Source organism: Larus michahellis, unplaced genomic scaffold, assembly GCF_964199755.1.
Source record: "Larus michahellis unplaced genomic scaffold, bLarMic1.1 SCAFFOLD_549, whole genome shotgun sequence".
Taxonomy (NCBI): domain Eukaryota; kingdom Metazoa; phylum Chordata; class Aves; order Charadriiformes; family Laridae; genus Larus; species Larus michahellis.
This window is the reverse complement of record NW_027435922.1, coordinates 1-21098: the sequence shown is the minus strand read 5'-3', so window position 1 is coordinate 21098 and position 21098 is coordinate 1. Positions and strand designations below refer to the sequence as shown.

Here is a 21098-nt window from a genome sequence, read left to right as displayed (position 1 = left end):
GCCCGAAGGCTCCCCGAGCGTCCCCGTACCGTCTCCCGGGGCGGGGGGCAGGCGGCAAACCTGCCGGCACATGGCGACGAAACCGTGGAAGAACTTGGTGAGGTTCTCGTCCGTCTTCTTCTCCAACCTGGCCAAAGTCCGGAACCGACCCCAACGGAACCTTCCGGCGTCGGGATCGAATTCCACCCCGAAAGTCGAAGCCACGCGATAGAAATCCGCTTGCTCTCGACGGGTCCACCTGCCCCCCAAGTAGCCAAAACCCAAAAAGGTCTTCTTCAGAGAGAGGCTGGGGGGGGGAGCGGACCCCCAGAACCCAAGGGCGGAGGTTCCAGACCCCCAAGTGCCACCTGTGGGGCTGCTGCGCCCCATAACCACCGAGGTCCTGCATCTCCAGAACGTCGGGGCCGAGGTTCCTCCATCCCCAGAAGGTGCGGCATGAGGTTCCCGCGCCCCATAACCACCGAGGATGGGGGGCCCGCCCCCCGAGAACGTCAGTTATGGGGTCCCACGCCCCATAACTACCCAGGACGGGGGGCGGCCTGCACCCCAAACCCCCCCTCCGTGGGGTCCCAGCCCCCCAAATCCCCCCTCTGTGGGGTCACAGCCCCCCAAACCTCCTTCCGGGACCCCCAAATCCCCCCCAAATCCCCCTTCTATGGGGTCCCAGCCCCCCAAAATCCACCCCACGGCCCCCAAGGCCCCCCCAAATTCCCCTCTATGGGGTCCCAGCCCCCCAGATTCCCCTCCACCACCCCCAAGTCCCCCCCAAAACCCCCCTCTATGGGGTCCCAGCCCCCCAAAATCCCCCCCAAGGCCCCCAAAGCCCCCCAAAATCCCCCCATAGAAGCTCCCAGCCTCCCCCAAACCCCCCTCTATGGGGCCTCAGCCCCCCAAACCCCCCCCGTAAAGGCTCTAATCCCCCCAAAGCCCCCTCTATGGGGTCCCAGCCCCCCAGAATCCCCCTCCACCACCCCCAAGACCCCCCAAACCCCCCTCTATGGGGTCCCAGCCCCCCAAATCCCCCCATAGAAGCTCCCAGCCCCCCCAAACCCCCCTCTATGGGGTCCCAGCCCCCCAAAATCCCCCCCAAGGCCCCCAAAGCCCCCCAAAATCCCCCCATAGACGCTCCCAGCCCCCCCCAAACCCTCTTCTATGGGGCCTCAGCCCCCCAAAACCCCCCCCAAAGCCCCGCAAATCCCCCCATAGAAGTTCCCAGCCCCCCAAAACCCCCCTCTATGGGGTCCCAGCCCCCCCAGATCCCCCTCCACCACCACCAAGACCCCCCCAAACCCCCCTCTATGGGGTCCCAGCCCCCCAAAATCCCCCCCAAAGCCCCCCAAATCCCCCTCCACCACCCCCAAGACCCCCCAAAGCCCCCTCTATGGGGTCCCAGCCCCCCAAAATCCCCCCAAATCCCCTCATAGAAGTTCCCAGCCCCCCAAAGCCCCCTCTATGGGGTCCCAGCCCCCCAGAATCCCCCTCCACCACCCCCAAGACCCCCCAAAGCCCCCTCTATGGGGCCCCAGCCCCCCCAAATCCCCCCCAAAGCCCCCCAAATCCCCCCATAGAAGCTCCCAGCCCCCCCAAAGCCCCCTCTATGGGGTCTCAGCCCCCCAGAACCCCCCACTAAAGACACTAATCCCCCCAAAACCCTCCTCTATGGGGTCCCAGCCCCCCCAAAATCCCCCCAAAGCCCCGCAAATCCCCCCATAGAAGTTCCCAGCCCCCCAAAACCCCCCTCTATGGGGTCCCAGCCCCCCCAGATCCCCCTCCACCACCAAGACCCCCCCAAACCCCCCTCTATGGGGCCTCAGCCCCCCAAAAGCCCCCCTAAAGGCCCTAATCCCCCCAAACCCCCCTCTATGGGGTCCCAGCCCCCCCGAATCCCCCTCCGGGGGTCCGGGCCCCCCCGTACCGCTGCTGTTTCTCCCTGCGGGCCATCTCCTTCAGCTTGCAGGTGGCCTCGCAGCGGCGCCGGCGCCTCTCGCCCCGGGGCTCGGCGGGTTCCGGGGGCGGGGGCCGGCGGCGGCAGGACCTCTGGCAAGCGGCCACCAGGCGACGCAGGCGGGAGGTCAGCACCGAGGCCGGGGGCCAGGAGGGCTGTTGGCCGGGCTGGGGGGGTTGGCCTACGGGGCGGCGGGGAGGTACGGAGGGTCAGGAGGGGGCCTGCGGGTCACCGTGGGGGCCCTACGGGGCTCCTCAAGGTCCTTCTGGACCTTCTCGAGGTCTTTATGGGTCTCCTCGGGGTTCCTATGGGTCTCCCTGGGGTTCTACGGGGCTCCTTGGGGTCCTTATGGGGCTTCTTGAAGTCTTTATGGACCTTCTTGAGGTCTTCATGGGCCTCCTCGAGGTCCTTATGGGTCTCCCTGGGGTCCTTATGGGGCTTCTTGAGGTCTTTATGGACCTCCTTGAGGTCCTCATGGGCCTCCTCGGGGTTCCTATGGGTCTCCCTGGGGTTCTATGGGGCTCCTTGGGGTCCTTATGGGGCTTCTTGAAGTCTTTATGGACCTCCTTGAGGTCTTTATGGGTCTCCTCGGGGTTCCTATGGGTCTCCTCGGGGTTCCTATGGGTCTCCCTGGGGTTCTACGGGGCTCCTTGGGGTCCTTATGGGGCTTCTTGAAGTCTTTATGGACCTTCTTGAGGTCTTCATGAGCCTCCTCGAGGTCCTCATGGGTCTCCTTAAGGTCTTTATGGACCTCCTTGAGGTCTTTATGGGTCTCCTTGGGGTCCTTATAGGGCTCCTTGAGGTCTTTATGGGTCTCCTCGGGGTTCCTATGGGTCTCCCTGGGGTTCTACGGGGCTCCTCGGGGTCTTTATGGACCTTCTTGAGGTCTTTATGGGTCTCCTGGGGGTTCTATGGGTCTTCTCGAGGTCCCCATGGGTCTCCTTAGGGTCCTTATGGGTCTCCTTGAGGTCTTTATGGGTCTCCTGGGGGTTCTATGGGTCTCCTCGAGGTACCTATGGGTCTCCTTGGGGTCCTTATGGGTCTCCTGGGGGTTCTATGGGTCTCCTGGGGGCCCCCTGTGGGTCTCCACGGGGTTAGAGGTGGCCCCCGAGGGATCCTACGGGTCTCCCGGGGGTCACTGTGGGTTTCCTCGGCTTCCCACAGGGACGCTATGGGGCTGGGGGGGGGGGGGTGTCTCCCGGGGGGGCCGCCCTATGGGGCAGAGACCTCCCTATAGGGTTACCTTCGTCCCCGTCCACCACCGAAATCTCCTCGTCCAGCAGCATCAAGGGGTCGCCCTGGGGCAAAAAAATGGGGGGGGGGGGGGGGGGGTGTCACCTCACCATGTCGTGTCCCCCCCCCATTTTAGGCCTCTATGGGGCAGGGGGGGGGCACATATGGGGCAGGGGGGGGTGGATTTTACCTCTTCGTCCACGTCTTTGCCCCCCCCCGGCAGGGGCCGGTATTCGGGGTCCTCGCACTCTTTATCGAAATCCACCCTGGGCGGAATAAAAGTGGGACTTTTCAGGGGGGGGGGGGGTCCCCGAAATTTCCACCCCGCCCCCAAAAAGGCCGGAAATCACCCCAAATATAACACCCCCCCCCCCCTTTTTTTTTGTTTCTTTTCAGGTGCCTCAGCCGTTTCGGGTTCAACTCAACCCAGCCCGCAGCCGGTCGGTATTAGCATGGCGTGGTCGTCATCGGCACCCCGACAAATTGAGGGGGGGCCCCAAAATATAGAAAGGGGGGGGGTGGGGGGGTCAGAAGTGGGGCGAAAACGGGGGAAAACGGGGCTGGGGGAAGGGGGAAATATGGGGTGGGGTGGGGGGAAATGGGGGGAGGGGATAAAAATGGGAGGGGGGGGGGCTAGCGAAAAGTAAAGGGGGGCAACCAAAATTTTGGGGGGGGCGGGGGGGGTGTTAAAGGGGGGTCGGGATGCGTCAAACAGGGCCCAGAGCAGCCAAAAAACGAGTCAAAAAACGCCCCAAAAAAAGGCCTCAGAACGCCCCAAAATGGGGTTAAAACATCCTAAATAGGGGTCAGGACACCCCAAAAAACCCCAAAACCCCCCAAAATGGGGTCAAAACCCCCAAAAAAGGGGTCGGGACACCCCAAAAACACACCCAAAATGGGGTCGGGATGCGTTAAACAGGGCCCAGAGCACCCAAAAACCGAGTCAAAAAATGCCCCAAAAAAAGGCCTCAGAACGTCCCAAAATGGGGTTAAAACACCCTAAAAAGGGGTCAGGACACCCCAAAAAACCCCAAAACCCCCCAAAATGGATCAAACCCCCCCAAAATGGGGTCAGGACACCCAAAACCGGGGTCCGGACGTGTCAAACGGGGCCTAGAGCAGCCGAAAGAGGAGTCAAAAACCGCCCCGAAAAAGGCCTGAAAACGCCCCCAAAATGGGGTCGAATCGCCCCAAAACAGGGTCAAAATGCCCCAAAATGGGGTCAGGGAACCCAAAAAGGGGTCAAACCCCCCCAAAATGGGGTCAGGACACCCCAAAAACACACCCAAAATGGGGTCAGGACGCGCTAAACAGGGCCTAGAGCACCCAAAAACCGAGTCAAAAAACACCTCAAAAAAAGGCCTCAGGACGTCCCAAAATGGAGTCAAAACACCCTAAAAAGGGGTCAGGACACCCCAAAAAAACCCCAAAACCCCCCAAAATGGATCAAACCCCCCCAAAATGGGGTCAGGACACCCAAAACCGGGGTCCGGACGTGTCAAACGGGGCCTAGAGCAGCCGAAAGAGGAGTCGAAACCCGTCCCCCAAAAAGGCCGGAATTTGGGTCGAATCCCGTCCCCCCGCCCCCGAAACGGGCCGGAAAGGCCCCGAATCGGGGGGTTCTGCCCCCAGACTCACCCCTCGCCGGCGTCCGGGCGCTGCTCGGCGGCCACGGCCTTGTCGTCGGGGCGGCCGGCCTTCTCCAGGAAGCAGAGCGCGGGGTCGGCCCTCATGGTGTTGTACTTCTCGTAGCCTGGGTCCCGCCCCCCGAAAAAACCCCAAAACCATCAAAAAAAAACCCAAAAAAACCCACCCCCGGTTCCACCAGATTCTACCTCCAAAGCCGGGGGGTGTCCCCCCCCCCGCCCCCGCCCCGGGGTCCGTACCGTGTTTGAAGACCCCGATGAGGAGGGATTTGTCGGCTTCGGCGTCCCACCAGGAGGTGGGGACCTCCAGCTGCTCCACCAAGGGGAACCAGATGTCGATCTCGCTGTGGGGCGGGAAGAAAATGGGGGGGGGCCGGTCCTGGGGGAGCCCGAAAGCGGGGGTTGGGGCAACCCCCAGGGACCCACAAGTGGGGCTGGAGAATCTCAAGGAGGTGCTGGAGAACCTCAACCCACCCCACAGAGGTTCTGGAGCATCTCAAAGAGGGTCTGGAGAACCTCAACCCACCCCAAAGAGGGTCTGGAGAACCTCAACCCACCCCGAAGAGGGTCTGGAGGATCTCAAGGAAGCTCTGGAGAACCTCCAGGAGGTTGTGGAGAACCTCAACCACCCCAAAGAGGTTCTGGAGGATCTCAAGGAGGTTCCGGAGGACCTCAACCCACCCCAAAGAGGGTCTGGAGAACCTCAACCCACCCCGAAGAGGGTCTGGAGAACCTCAAGGAGGTTGTGGAGAACTTCCAGGAGGTTCTGGAGAACCTCGAACCACCCCAAAGAGGTTCTGGAGGATCTCAAGGAAGTTCTGGAGAACCTCGAACCACCCCGAAGAGGTTCTGGAGGATCTCAAGGAGGTTGTGGAGAACTTCCAGGAGGTTCTGGAGAACCTCGAACCACCCCAAAGAGGTTCTGGAGGATCTCAAGGAGGTTCTGGAGGACCTCAAACCATCCCAAAGAGGTTCTGGAGAACCTCAACCACCCCAAAGAGGTTCTGGAAGATTCTCAAAGAGGTTCTGGAGAACCTCAAACTACCCCAAAGAGGTTCTGGAGGATCTCAAAAAGGTTCTGGAGGACCTCGAACCACCCCAAAGAGGTTCTGGAGGACCTCAACCACCCCAAAGAGGTTGTGGAGAATCTCAAGGAGGTTCTGGAGGACCTCAAACCATCCCAAAGAGGTTCTGGAGGATCTCAAAGAGGTTCTGGAGAACCTTGAACCACCTCAAAGAGGTTCTGGAGAACCTTGAATCACCCCGAAGAGGTTCTGGAGGATCTCAAGGAAGCTCTGGTGGACCTCCAGGAGGTTCTGGAGAACCTCAACCCATCCCTCGAAGGTTCTGGAGGACCTCGAGCCGCCCCGAAGAGGTTGTGGAGGATCTCAAGGAAGTTCTGGAGACCCTCCAGGAAGGTCCCGCCGCCTCACCTGGCCACCGCCCCCGCCAGGACCTTCTCCGCCTGTTCCCCGATGACCTCCTGCCGCAGGTAGTAGAGCATCCGCACCCTCAGCAGGACCCTGCCGGGGGACGGGGAGAGGCTGGGCCACCGGGGAGGAGAAGAACCACCCACCCGAGGAGGGAAGGGCTGGGGAGGGTGGGGTTGGAGAAGACCCGCCGCCGGTGGCCGCCCAGGGGACCCCGACCCACTTGTTGCACTGGTGTTTGAGGTGCTTCTTGTAGCTCTCGTCCTGGAAGAGGGCGTCGGGGTCGTATCTCCGGATCCACTCGGCTTTTTGGAGATCGAAGGAATTCTGCGCTTTCACTTTCTTCCCTTTCCGGCCTCGAGGAACCGGGATGGAAAGCCCTTGGGGTGGGACGGAGAAGACCAACGTCAACGGCAAGGAGCTTCCAAGAGAGGTCCCGGCGTCGGGTTCCACCACCCAACCGCCACCGGTCAAACCGCCCGGCAGGACCTCACCGGAGTGGTTCTGGAGCTCCTTGGTCTTGCCGTTTTCCGTAGGGCTGATGAGGTCCCAGATGAAGCTCTTGATGTTCTCGTCGCCCCGGTAATGGAGAAGACAATACACCAAGATGGTCCGGCAGATGGTCTCCACGTCCCGTTCCGAAAGGCGGCGTTTGAAACGGCCGTGGGTCAGGATCTCCCGCCAACGGCCCCACCTGAACGGGGAGGAGAGGAGAAGGTCGGGGAGGTCCTCGGAGGGGGAGGGGGCGGGCCCCAGCTCTCCGAACATCTCACGGTTGCCACCAGAACGCACGTCCGTCCAGATGTCACCACCAAAAGCCACCTAGACTTAGATCTGGTCCGTGTTCTCCACCAAGAACCTCCTGGTGGTTGCCACCAGAGCAGATCTGGACCTGGCCTACGTTCTCCACCAAGAACCTCCTCGTGGTTGCCACCAAAACACACCTTGACCTACATCTGGTCCATGTTCTCCACCAAGAACCTCCTCGTGGTTGCAACCAGAACCCACCTAGATGTGAACCTGGTCTATGTTCTCCACCAAGAACCTCCTCGTGGTTGCCACCAAGACCCACCTTGAGCTGGATCCACCTTCTCCCTCCCCTGAGAACCTCCTGGTGGTTGCCACCAAAACACACCTCGAGCTGCTCTATGTTCTCCACCAAGAACCTCTTCGTGGTTGCCACCAGAACCCACCTCCACCTACATCTGGCCCACGTTCTTCACCAAGAACCTCCTGGTGGTTGCCACCAAAAGCCACCTCGAGCTGCATCCGCCTCCTCCCTCCCCCCAGAACCTCCCCGGTGGTCTCCACCGAAGCCCCCGTCAGCCCCCCCCGTCCTCACCCGTAGACCAGGAGATGTTTCTCCACCCGGAAGCAGTCGGTCCGCCCGTAAGGGTGGTGCAGGCTCTGCTGGTGGGGCTGCTGGTGGTGGGGGTGGGGGTGGGGGTGGGGCTGGTGGTGGTGGGGGGGGTGGTGGTGGTGGTGCCTCTCGTGGCGCCGGGACCTGGGTTTCTCCTCGTCTTCGCTCTCCAGGTCGGAAAACTCCACCAGGTCGTCGTCCCGGAGGGTGCTGAAGTGCCTCGTCTGCTTCCTCACCCGCGGCGTGTCGATCACCAGGTTGTTCTGCTCCCACCAAGACGGAGAAGACACCTCAAAGTCAAGGTCAACGCCTCCCGTCTCCCTCCTCCTTCCGCCGCCCCCTCCCCCACCCTTCGGCGTCTTCTCCCACCTTGCTGTTGAGAAGCTCCAGGTCCAAGTCGGCTTTTTTGGCCCATTTCTGCCAAAAATTGGGGTCGTCCAAAGCGATGTCCGTGCGGTTTTCCGAAGCCACGAAACTGGCCTGAAACGACCCAAAAAAAAAACCAAAGACCCCGTGAAACGTCTCGCGGATCCCACCCCGGGAGGGGACGCCTACGTTCTCCACCAAGAACCTCCTCGTGGTTGCCACCGAGACCCACCTTGAGCTGGATCCACCTCCTCCCTCCCCTGAGAACCTCCTGGTGGTCGCCACCAAAACACACCTCGACCTACGTCTGGTCCGTGTTCTCCACCAAGAACCTCCTGGTGGTTGCCACCAGAGCAGACCTGGACCTGGCCTACGTTCTCCACCAAGAACCAAGACGGACGGACGGACGGAGAAGTCCCCCCCCCGTCGGAGATACCTTGGCGAAGGTGGAGCCCTTGCCCTCGCTCTCGATGGTGATGGTGGTGGTGCGGCGCAGGAGGATCTGGTCGATGTCCTCCTCGCAGAACTTGGAACCTTCGTCGTCCTCTTCCATGATGGCGGCGTAGGCCCCTTTGCGCAGCAGGTCCTCGATCTCCTTCTTGGAGAACTGTTGGATCTGGCCGGGAAGGAGGAGGAGGAGGGAGGTCAAACGACCCCCCCCGCCCCCACCCACCCACCGCCTCGGTCCCACCGGCGGAGCTCCGGGTCAAGGCGAGGGGCCTTCGCCATGGTTGCTCTTGGAGGACGCCCACCCGAGGGGTCGAAGACCACCCCGTTCCCCTTGGTAGACCCCCATCCTTTGGTCTTCAAACCCCGTTTCCCCTGGTGGACCCCCATCCTTTGGTCTCCAACGCCCTGTTCCCCTTGGTAGACCCCCATCCTTTGGTCTTCGACCCCTGTTCCCCTTGGTAGACCCCCATCCTTTGGTCTCCAACGCCCCGTTTCCCTTGGTAGACCCCCATCCTTTGGTCTCCAACGCCCTGTTCCCCTTGGTAGACCCCCATCCTTTGGTCTCCACCGCCGCGTTTCTCTTGAAGAACGTCACCCACGGGGTCTCCAACACCCTGTTCCCCTTGGTAGACCCCCATCCTTTGGTCTTCGACCCCTTTTTCCTTGGTAGACCCCCATCCTTTGGTCTCCAACACCCTGTTCCCCTTGGTAGACCCCCATCCTTTGGTCTCCACCGCCCCGTTTCTCTTGGTAGATCCCCATCCTTTGGTCTCCAACGCCCCGTTTCTCTTGAAGAACGTCACTCACGGGGTCTCCAACACCCTGTTCCCCTTGGTAGACCCCCATCCTTTGGTCTTCAAACCCCGTTTCTCTTGATGGACCCCATCCTTTGGTCTCCAACCCCGTTTCTCTTGGTAGACCCCCATCCTTTCATCTCCAATGCCCTGTTTCTCTTGAAGAACGTCACCCACGGGGTCTCCAACACCCTGTTCCCCTTGGTAGACCCCCATCCTTTGGTCTCCAACTCCCCGTTCCCCTTGGTAGACCCCCATCCTTTGGTCTCCAACCCCCTTTTTCCTTGGTAGACCCCCATCCTTTGGTCTCCAACCCCGTTTCCCTTGGTAGACCCCCATCCTCATGGTCTTCAACCCCGTTTCTCTTGGTGGACCCCCATCCTTTGGTCTTCAAACCCTGTTTCTCTTGGTAGATCCCCATCCTTTCGTCTCCAACGCCCCGTTTCTCTTGAAGAACGTCACCCACGGGGTCTCCAACACCCTGTTCCCCTTGGTAGACCCCCATCCTTTGGTCTCCAACGCCCCGTTTCTCTTGGCAGACCCCCATCCTTTGGTCTCCAACGCCCTGTTTCTCTTGAAGAACATCACCCACGGGGTCTCCAACACCCTGTTCCCCTTGGTAGACCCCCATCCTTTGGTCTTCAACCCCATTTTCCTTTGGTAGACCCCCATCCTTTGGTCTTCAACCCCATTTTCCTTTGGTAGACCCCCATCCTTTGGTCTCCAACGCCCTGTTTCCCTTGGTAGACCCCCATCCTTTGGTCTCCAACCCCGTTCCCCTTGGTAGACCCCCATCCTTTGGTCTCCAACGCCCTGTTCCCCTTGGTAGACCCCCATCCTTTGGTCTCCAACGCCCTGTTTCTCTTGAAGAACGTCACCCACGGGGTCTCCAACACCCTGTTCCCCTTGGTAGACCCCCATCCTTTGGTCTTCAACCCCATTTTCCTTTGGTAGACCCCCATCCTTTGGTCTCCAACCCCGTTTCCCTTGGTAGACCCCCATCCTTTGGTCTCCAACGCCCCGTTTCTCTTGAAGAACGTCACCCAGGGGGCCTCCCCCGCCCTCAACCCCCCCTTACCCCCGCGATGTTGCCCTCCCGGCCGCTCATGGACTGCAGGACGGCCTTGTCCAAGCCCAACTTGAGGCTGGCCTTGTCGAACATCTCCCTCTCGTAGGAGTTGCGGGTGATGAGGCGGTAGACCTTCACCGCTTTGCTCTGCCCGATGCGGTGACACCGCGCCTGAGCCTGCGGCGGGACGGACATTCAATTAAAACCCCCCCCCAAAAAAAAAAAAAAAAATAAAACCCCCCACGAGGGTCGAAGCGGGAGAGGACGGCGGGGCGGGGGTGGGCCACCTGGAGATCGTTCTGGGGGTTCCAGTCGGAGTCGAAGATGATGCAGGTGTCGGCGGCGGTGAGGTTGATGCCCAACCCGCCGGCCCGGGTGCAGAGGAGGAAGACGAAACGGTCGGAGTCGGGTTTGCTGAAGCGGTCGATGGCCGCCTGCCGCAGGTTGCCCCGCACCCTCCCGTCGATGCGCTCGTAGAGGTACCTGCCACGAAGAGACGCCGCCGACCATGAAGGTCCTCCAAACGACCGACCCCCACCCCCCCCCAAGCCCCATGGGGTCACCCCGGGGTCCCCCACCTCTTCTGGATGAGGTAGTCCTCCAAGATGTCGAGGCACCGCACCATCTGGGAGAAGATGAGGACCTTGTGGCCGCCGGCTTTGAGCTTGGGCAGGAGCTTGTCGATGAGGACCAGTTTGCCGGCCGAGCGGACCATGGCCTGCAGGTGGAAGTCGGGGGGGACGTGGTGGTGGCAGGACTCGCGGAATTCCGCCAGGATCTTCTCCTCCGCGCCTGGAAAAGGGGGAGGGGGGGGCGAGGACCATCAGCGGGGTGGCCCCTGAGGTCTTCTCGGGTGACGCCCCACCCATGAAACGCTTGAGGAGCGTCAACGCCCAAGTAGACGAGCAGAAGAACCTCCTCCACCGCCACCTCGAGGTCTACAAAGGTGGCCCAAGACCTTCTCAGGTGACGCCCCACCCACAACACGCTTGAGGAGCATCAAAGCCCAAATAGACGAGCAGAAGAACCTCCTCCACCACCACCTCGAGGTCTACAAAGGTGGCCCCCGAGACCTTCTCAGGTGATGCCCCACCCACGACACGCTTGAGGAGCATCAACGCCCAAGTAGACGAGCTGAAGAACCTCCTCCACCGCCACCTCGAGGTCTACAAAGGTGGCCCGAGACCTTCTCAGGTGATGCCCCACCCAAGAAAACGCTTGAGGAACGTCAACGCCCAAGTAGACGAGCAGAAGAACCTCCTCCACCGCCACCTCGAGGTCTACAAAGCTTGGAGAAGACCAAACCCCAACCCGAGAGGCCACCAAATCCCCGGTAAAGACCAGGATGGGGCGGTGTTGACCCCCCGAGGTTGTCCACCGGTGGGTGGGAGGTCCCCGGACGCCGTTCCCCCCCCCCCAAGCCCTCACCCCAAGCGTTGGGGTTCCTCACCGTTGATGAGGTAGGGGTGGTTGCAACACTTGCGAAGTTCCATCATGGTGTTGAGAAGGTTGGGCATGTTGGTGTGACCGGCTCCTTTGGAAAGGAAGGAGAAGTTCTTCTCCAAGATGGCCCGGTAATATTTCTTCTGGATGTTGGTCAACTCCACCTCAATGATGGTCTCCTGCTTGGGGGCCAAGTTCTTCTCCACGTCTTCCTTCAACCGACGGAGCATCATGGGCTTCAAGATGGCCTGGAGCTTCTGCACCTGGAGGGACCAGCAAGGAGAAGACGCCGTGAGCCGGGCGGGACCTCGGCGGCCAAGGAAAAGTTTGGGGCGGCCCCGGTTCTCCTCACCTGCTCCTCCGTCTTGAGGTCCCCAAAATCCTTGAGGAATTCGGCTTCGGAAGGGAACTGGGAAGGTTCCAGGAAGTGGAGGAGGCTGAAGAGCTCCTCCACCGTGTTCTGGAGCGGGGTGCCCGTCAAGAGGACCTTGTGTTCCTGAGGACCAAGGCGGGGTGAAGAACGGGACGGGTTGGGGTGGGATGGGCATGGGACAGGCCCCAACATCTCCAGAGGCAACCAAGACCCCCATGTGGACCTTCAAGACCATCCCTTGGGGCACGGGATGAGCCCCAACATCTCCAGATGCAACCAAGGCCCCCCCTGTGGACCTCCAGGACCATCCCTTGGGACGTAGGACAGGCCCCAACATCTCCAGATGCAACCAAGAGCCCAATATGCACCTCCAGGACCATCCCCAGGGGTGTAGGACAGGTCCAAACATCTCTAGATGCAACCAAGGCCCCCACGTGGACCTCCAGGACCATCCCTTAGGGCACGGGATGACCCCAAACATCTCCAGATGCAACTAAGACCCCCCTGTGCACCTCCAGGACCATCCCTTGGGATGCAGGACAAGCCCCAACATCTCCAGATGCAGCCAAGACCCTCACGTGGACCTCCAGGGCCATTCCTTGGGGCACGGGATGAGCCCAAACATCCCTAGATCCTACCAAGGCCCCCACACGGACCTTCAAGACCATCCCTTGGGGCACGGGATGACCCCAAACACCTCCAGATGCAACCGAGACCCCCACGTGGACCTTCAAGACCATCCCCAGTGGTGTAGGACCGGGTCCAAACATCTCCAGCTGCAGCCAAGACCCCACAAACGCCTTCGAACCGCCCCGTCCCGTCCCGCCCCGCCCCACGGAGAGGAGCCGGGACCTTCCTCCTTCTCCTCCCGCCCCCCGGCGGGGCCCTCACCAGATCCATGTGCTTGAGGCTGTCGAGGAGCTTGCAGTTGCGGTTCTTCAGGCGGTGGGCCTCGTCGATGATGACGCAGCGCCACTCGATCTCCCGCAGCTCGGGGCAGTCGGAGAGGATCATCTCGAAGGTGGTGATGAGGGCGTCGAATTTGTAAGCGCCGGGGATGAGGCGACCCTGGGAAAGGCGGGGTGGGGGGGGGGGGAAAGGGTAGACCTTGCGGCCTCGCCGTCCCCTTTTCCCCCCACGAGGTCCCCGGAGAAGGTCCCCGCCCCGCCCCACCCCACCGCCGGCCTTACCCGGGAGTCTTTGCAGTACATCTCGTACTGCTGGATCATCTGGCGGGAGGCCAGGCTGCCGTGGTAGACGATGCTGTTCATCTCCGTCCAGGTGTTGAACTCCCTCTCCCAGTTGGTGATGGTGGAGAGCGGGGCGATGACCAGGAAGGGTCCCCTCACCCCGACGTTGTAGACCTCTTGCAGGAAGGCGATGGATTGGATGGTCTTCCCCAAACCCATCTCGTCGGCCAAGATGCAGTTCTGCCTGCGCCACGACGGGACGGAAGGAGGAGGAGGAGGAGGAGGAGGAAGAGGAAGAAGGTGACCACCCGGCGGCGGGGCGGAGGCGAGGAGGCGGCCGACCCCGCCCCCCCCTCACCTGTTGTACCAGTTGAAGAGCAGCCAGTTGACCCCTTCCAGTTGGTATTCCCGCAGGCGGTTGCCGTTCTTGTACTCGTGGGAGAGTTCCAGTTTCTTCCAGGAACCGGCTTGAGGCCGGGGCTGAAGGGAGACGGGAGAAGACCTCGAGAAGGTCCCGAACGCGGAGGAGGGTGGGAGAAGAAGAGGCGGGAAAGCTCACCAAACGTTTGAGCTCCGGGTGCCGGGCTTGGATCCTCTTGAATTCGCCGATTTTCCCTTCGTCGACGTCTTCTTTGAGCTCCCAAGTGCTGTCCTCGTAGGGGAGGGAGCACCACTTGACCAGGTAGTAGACCACGGGCTGGTGGGACCGGAAACGGGGGCGGAGATGAGGAGGAACGTCGTTTCGGGGGTGGGGGCGGGTGAAGGTCCGCCGACGGCCCGGCCTCACCTCCCCGTTGTCCTTATCGACGCTGTGGGACTCGTCCAGGATGCGGTCCACCTCTACGTAGTCGGGGTTGAAGGGTTCTTCGTCCTTCGGAGAAGATGGAGAAGACAGGGGAGGTCGACGGGGGGAGGTCAACGGGCTCCGGCAACCGGCCCCGCCCCCCGCTCCCCTCCCCCGAAACAAACCCCACCTCGTGGAAAAAATGGCGCATCTGGGTCATCTTGGTCTTGAACCGCTTCAGCTTCTGGTGGATCCTCTTGTCCTTCTCCAGCTGGTCGATGGTGGCCCACTCGCAGTGGAGGTAGGAGCTGGGGGGAGGGGGTCAAAACGTCACGTCGGCGTCATCGTTGTGCGTGTCCCGTCCCCCCTCCCCCACTTCCGGCGACGCGATTTTGGGGTCGCTGAAGACCTTTTTTGGAGCCGCCTCCTCGGAGACACCTCCGAGGGTTGTCCCCCCGCCGTCGTAGACGCTCAACCCCTTCCGAGAGGCTCCACCCAACGGCGCCGCCCGCCCAGAGGGGTCCCGAGGCCCCGTCCACACCCACCCCCCCCCGCCCCCCACCCCCTCCCCCCACCTCCCGCCGCCACCTACTAGTTCTTGTACTTGACGAAAAACTCTTCCGATTCCGTCAACTGCCCCGACGGAAGCTACGGAGAAAGGAAACGGGGACGGGTGAAAGCGCCGGAAGGTCCCCGCCCCCCCCACGGGGTTGGGATGGGGGGTGGGGGTGGGGGTGGGTCCCTCACCTCTTTCTTCACCACCCTCATGGAGAGGACCTTGTCCACGATGGCGGCGTCTTCCTCGCTGGGGTTCTCCTGGAAGGCGGGGAAGGGGCGGAAAAGAGGGAGAGATTGGGGGGAAAAGCGCCGAAAAAAAACGGACGACGGGAGAAAAAGGAGAGGAAGACGACGGCGGACCCCACCCCCACCCCCACCCCGAATTCCAAAAATAGAGAAGGAATAAACGTCCCACCACAAAAAATTGCATGGAAGGCAACGTCTCGCCTTCCGGCTCCGGCTCCGGGACGGGAGGTTGGGATACGGGCGGTTGTTCGGGGCGAACGGGTCCCGTGACGTCCAACTCTTCGTCTTCCTCGTCGTCGGTGATCTTGATGTCCAAATCTTCCGTGTATTTCTTGCGTTTGACTTGCCGGTTGGAACGTCGCTTCTGGAAAAGGGCGGGGGATGAGGCCGAAGGCCGTCAGGGGGCGGGGCGGGGCGGGAACGTCGCGGGGGCGGGGCCTCGGGGTTACGGATCCCCACCTGGACGCTGGTTTCTTCTTCCTCCCGGGGGGACGGGGCCGGCACGACCTCGGCGTCCGAGTTGTCGGAGGAAGCGTTGCGCTTGCGTTTCTTCCCCACCACCGGGGTGATGGTGCTGGCGGGGCGGGGCAGGGCGGGGCGGGGCGGGGGGACACACACGTGACACGGGGACGTTAGCCGGGGGACGACCTTCTCCGGGGGTTTGCCCCACGGATGAGGTCGGGGACGACGAGGTGGAGGGTTGGGGTCAACGAAGTCAAGGGTTGGGGTCAACGAGGTTCAAGGGTCGGGGACAAGGAGGACCAAGGGTTGGGGACAACGAGGTCAAGCGTCGGGGACAACGAGGACCAAGACTTGGGGGACAACCACCACCAGGGTTGGGTGACACCGAAGACCACGGTTGGGTGGCAACGAGGACCAAGGGTTGGGTGACAACCAAGACCAAGAGTTGGGGGACAACAAGGACCACGAGCGGGTGACAACGAAGAGCAAGACTTGGGGACAACGAGGACCAAGGGTTGGGTGACAACCATGACCAGGGTTGGGGGACAACCATGACCAGGGTTGGGGGACACCAAAGACCACGACTGGGCGACAGCGAGCACCAAGGGTTGGGGGACACCGAGGACCATGACCAGGTGTCAAGGAGGACCAAGGGTTGGAGACAACCAAGACCAAGGGTTGGAGGACAATGAGGACCACGACCGGGTGACAAGGAGGACCAAGACTTGGGGACAACCAAGACCAAGGCTTGGGCCACACCCAAGACCATGGTTGGGCGACACCAAAGACCACGATTGGGGGACAACGAGGACCAAGGGTTGGGTGACACCGAGGACCAAGGGTTGGGGACAACCAAGACCAAGGGTTGGGCGACACCAAAGACCACGGTTGGGTGACACCAAGGACCATGGGTTGGGGACAACAAGGACCGAGGGTTGGGTGACACCAAGGACTGAGGGTTGGGTGACACCAAGGACCACGGGTTGGGGACAACCAAGACCAAGGGTTGGGCGACACCGAAGACCACGACCGGGTGACAACGAGGACCAAGGGTTGGGTGCCACCAAATCCCGCCCCCCCCTCCCCTTTTCCCGCCTCCTTGAAGGCATCTCACCTGGGTTTGCTCCGCCCTTTGCTTTTCCCGCCTCCGCCTTGACCTTTGCCCTTCCGAGGTCTCTCCTCTTTGGGCGTGGCCCTGTCACCCGCCCCCTTGCGACGACGTTTCCGGTCGCCCTCGTCCTCGGGGCGGACGCTGGGCAGCTCGTCCTCGTTGAGGACCCGAGGGATGTTCTGCTCCCCCCGGGCCCGGGCCCGAGCGATGGCTTCGGCGACGATGCGGTTGGCTTTCTCCTGTTTCTTCTGATGGTCCAATTTCCGCGTTTCTTCCGAAGGGCCGCGGGACGAAGGGGTGGTCAAAGCGGCCACCTCGCTGCTGCTGAGGACCTTCACCACCGAGAGGCCCGGGGAACCCCCCTGAGATGAGCCGGCCTGCGGGGAGAAGGGGGGGTGCCGTGGAGACCACGGTTGGGTGGAGGACCAAGGGTTGGGTGCCACCAGGGACCACGGTTGGGTGGAGGACCAAGGGGTGGGTGCCACCAGGGACCACAGTTGGGTGGAGGACCAAGGGGTGGGTGGAGGACCAAGGGTTGGGTGCTACCAGGGACCACGGTTGGGTAGAGGACCAAGGGTGGGTGCCATGGAGACCACGGTTGGGTGGAGGACCAAGGGGTGGGTGCCACCAGGGACCACAGTTGGGTGGAGGACCAAGGGTTGGGTGCTACTGGGACCATGGTGGGGTGGAGGACCAAGGGGTGGGTGCTACCGGGACCATGGTTGGGTGGAGGATCAAGGGTTGGGTGCTACCGGGGACCACAGTTGGGTGGAGGACCAAAGGTTGGGTGCCATGGAGACCATGGTGGGGTGGAGGACCAAGGGTTGGGTGCCACCAGGGACCACAGCTGGGTGGAGGACCAAGGGTTGGGTGCCATGGAGACCATGGTGGGGTGGAGGACCAAGGGTTGGGTGCTACCAGGGACCACAGTTGGGTGGAGGACCAAGGGTTGGGTGCCACCAGGGACCACGGTTGGGTGGAGGACCAAGGGTTGGGTGCCACCAGGGACCACGGTTGGGTGGAGGACCAAGGGTTGGGTGCCATGGAGACCACGGTTGGGTGGAGGACCAAGGGTTGGGTGCTACTGGGACCATGGTGGGGTGGAGGACCAAGGGGTGGGTGCCACGGAGACCACGGTTGGGTGGACGATCAAGGGTTGGGTGCCACCAGGGACCACGGTTGGGTAGAGGACCAAGGGTGGGTGCCGTGGAGACCATGGTTGGGTGGAGGACCAAGGGTTGGGTGCTACCAGAGAGCACAGTTGGGTGGAGGACCAAGGGTTGGGTGGAGGACCAAGGGTTGGGTGGAGGACCAAGGGTTGGGTGCCACGGAGACCACAGTTGGGTGGAGGATCAAGGGGTGGGTGCTACCGGGGACCACGGTTGGGTGGAGGACCAAGGGTTGGGTGCCATGGAGACCACGGTTGGGTGGAGAACCAAGGGCTGGGTGCCACCAGGGACCACAGTTGGGTGGAGGACCAAGGGGTGGGTGGAGGACCAAGGGCTGGGTGCCACCAGGGACCACGGTTGGGTGGAGGACCAAGGGGTGGGTGGAGGACCAAGGGTTGGGTGCTACCAGGGACCACAGCTGGGTGGAGGACCAAAGATTGGGTGCCATGGAGACCATGGTTGGGTGGAGGATCAAGGGTTGGGTGCTACCGGGGACCACGGTTGGGTGGAGGACCGAGGGTTGGGTGCCATGGAGACCATGGTGGGGTGGAGGACCAAGGGTTGGGTGCCATGGAGACCACGGTTGGGTGGAGGACCAAGGGTTGGGTGCTACCAGGGACCACAGCTGGGTGGAGGACCAAAGATTGGGTGCCATGGAGACCATGGTTGGGTGGAGGATCAAGGGTTGGGTGCTACCGGGGACCACGGTTGGGTGGAGGACCGAGGGTTGGGTGCCATGGAGACCATGGTGGGGTGGAGGACCAAGGGTTGGGTGCCATGGAGACCACAGTTGGGTGGAGGACCAAGGGTGGGTGGAGGACCAAGGGGTGGGTGCCACCAGGGACCACAGCTGGGTGGAGGACCAAGGGGTGGGTGCCATGGAGACCACGGTTGGGTGGAGGACCGAGGGTTGGGTGCCACCAGGGACCACGGTTGGGTGGAGGACCAAGGGTTGGGTGCCACCAGGGACCACGGTTGGGTGGAGGACCAAGGGTTGGGTGCTACCGGGACCATGGTGGGGTGGAGGACCAAGGGGTGGGTGCCATGGAGACCACGGTTGGGTGGAGGACCAAGGGTTGGGTGCCATGGAGACCATGGTGGGGTGGAGGACCAAGGGTTGGGTGCTACCAGGGACCACGGTTGGGTGGAGGACCAAGGGTTGGGTGCCGTGGAGACCACGGTTGGGTGGAGGACCAAGGGTTGGGTGCCACCAGGGACCACGGTTGGGTGGAGGACCAAGGGTGGGTGCCATGGAGACCACGGTTGGGTGGAGGACCAAGGGTTGGGTGCCACCAGGGACCACGCTTGGGTGCCACCAAGGTTGGGTGCCCCCAAGAGCAAGGTTGGCCACCACCGAGGACCAAGACTTGGTCCCACCAAGACCCCGCTTGGGTGCAGCACCCAAACCACCCCCACCACCCCACCCCAGCCCCCCAGAAGGTCCTCCCCTTCTCCACCCCACCCCACCCCACCTCACCTGAGGTTGGAGGACCACCTTCAAGGGCACCGTCAACCTCTGGCCGCCGCCGCCGCCGCCCCCCACCACCTGGGGCACCGAGGACACGGTGACGGGGGCCCCTTGCCCCCCGCCGGTGGCTTGGTGGAGAAGTTGGATCTTCTGAGGACCACCCGTTTGACCGCCCGCCGGTTGTTGAACTTGAAGTTGGATGGTCACCACCTTGGCGGGTTGGCCGGCCGGTCCCTTGGCTTGCCCGAGGGCGGCCAGTTGGTTGCCCTGGAGGACAATTTTCCCCGGCAAACTACCGAGGACAACGTGACGTTGGCCGGGGGGAGAAGAACCACCCGGCGGCTGTTGGAGGACCAAGGTGATGCGTTTGGATTCGCCCTGGAGGAGAGAAGAAAGGGGGGGGCAGGGTCAGCACCGTGGGGTGGGGGGGGACGTGGACCTCGGGGACGTTCCTTACGGGGAGGTGACCTCCATCCTGAGGAGCTCAAGGGTTTTGGGGAGGCGGCCTGAAGGTGGAAGATCTCAAGAACTTCTGAGGAACCCACTCTTGGCAGATGACCTTGACCCTGGAGATCTCAAGAGCTTCTGAGGAACCCACTCTCGGGAGGTGACCTTGACCCTGAGGATCTCAAAGGCTTTGGGGACCTAGTCTCAAGGTGCAAGATCTCAAGAGCTTCTGAGGACCCAACTATTGGAAGGTGACCTTGACCCTGAGGATCCCAAAAACTTCTGAGGACCCCGCTCTTGGAAAGCGACCTCAACCCTGAAGATCTCAAGAACTTCTGAGGAACCCACTCTCGGGAGGTGGCCCCGACCCTGAAGATCTCAAGGGCTTTGGGGACCTAGTCTCAAGGTGGAAGATCTCAAGAGCTTCTGAGGAACCCACTCTCGGGAGGTGGCCCCGACCCTGAAGATCACAAGAACTTCTGAGGAACTCCCTCTTGGGAAGTGACCTTGACCCTGAGAATCTCAAGGACTTTGGGGACCTAGTCTCAAGATGGAAGATCTCAAGAACTCCTGAGGAACCCACTCTCGGGAGGTGACCTTGACCCTGAAAATCTCAAGATCTTCTGAGGAACCCACTCTCGGGAGGAGGCCCCAACCCTGAAGAGCTCAAGAACTTCCGAGGACCCAACTATGGGCAGATGACCTTGACCCTGACGATCTTAAAGATTTTGGGGACCTCGTTCTTGGGAGGTGACCTTGACCCTGAGCCCCCCAACCCCAAAGACCCCCAACCCATGGACGCGTTCTTGACCTTGGAGACCCCCAACCTCAAAGACCTCAACCCCAGGGAGACGTTCTTGACCTTGGAGACCCCCAACCCCAAAGACCTCAACCCCACGGACACGTTCTTGACCTTGGAGACCCCCAACCCCAAAGATCTCAACCCCATGGAGACGTCCTTGACCTTAGAGACCCCCAACCCCAAAGACCTCAACCCCATGGTGATGTCCTTGACCTTGGAGACCCCCAACCTCAAAGACTTCAACCCATTGAGATATCCTTGACCTTGGAGACCCCCAACCTCAAAGACCTGAACCCCATGGACACGTTCTTGACCTTGGAGACCCCCAACCCCAAAGACCTCAACCCCATGGAGACGTCCTTGACCTTGGAGACCCCCAACCCCAAAGACCCCCAACCCACGGAGATGTCCTTGACCTTGGAGACCCCCAACCCCAAAGACCCCCAACCCATGGAGATGTTCTTGACCTTGGAGACCCCCAACCCCAAAGACCTCAACCCCATGGAGACGTCCTCAGCCTTGGAGCCCCCCAACCCCACAGACCTCAACCCATGGAGACGTCCTTGACCTTGCAGAACCCCAACCCATGGAGATGTTCTTGACCTTGGAGACCCCCAACCCCAAAGACCTCAACCCCATGGAGACGTCCTTGACCTTGGAGACCCCCAACCTCAAAGACCCCCAACCCCATGGAGAGATCCTTGACCTTGGAGCCCCCTAACCTCAAAGACCTCAACCCCATGGAGACGTTC

General features: G+C 61.8%; 1 protein-coding gene across 1 annotated transcript; it reads right to left on the bottom strand.

Moving 5' to 3' along the window:
* Positions 1-6: 6 nt before the first annotated feature.
* CHD8 (chromodomain helicase DNA binding protein 8) lies at positions 7-19571 on the bottom strand (the record flags this gene model as incomplete). Its single annotated transcript, XM_074571346.1, has 30 exons — positions 19566-19571; positions 19107-19475; positions 16464-16837; positions 15347-15461; positions 15057-15251; positions 14831-14899; positions 14676-14731; positions 14274-14391; positions 14087-14170; positions 13859-13996; positions 13658-13779; positions 13300-13543; positions 13001-13177; positions 12089-12232; positions 11744-11999; positions 10872-11085; positions 10581-10776; positions 10303-10470; positions 8417-8596; positions 7984-8094; positions 7597-7877; positions 6749-6948; positions 6478-6634; positions 6258-6347; positions 5065-5168; positions 4817-4931; positions 3369-3444; positions 3189-3243; positions 1916-2126; positions 7-238 (listed from the first exon to the last, which is right to left on the bottom strand). Coding segments are annotated over exons 1-30 (4857 nt in total), but the record flags the coding sequence as incomplete, so codon positions are not given.
* Between the last annotated feature and the right edge of the window lie 1527 nt (positions 19572-21098).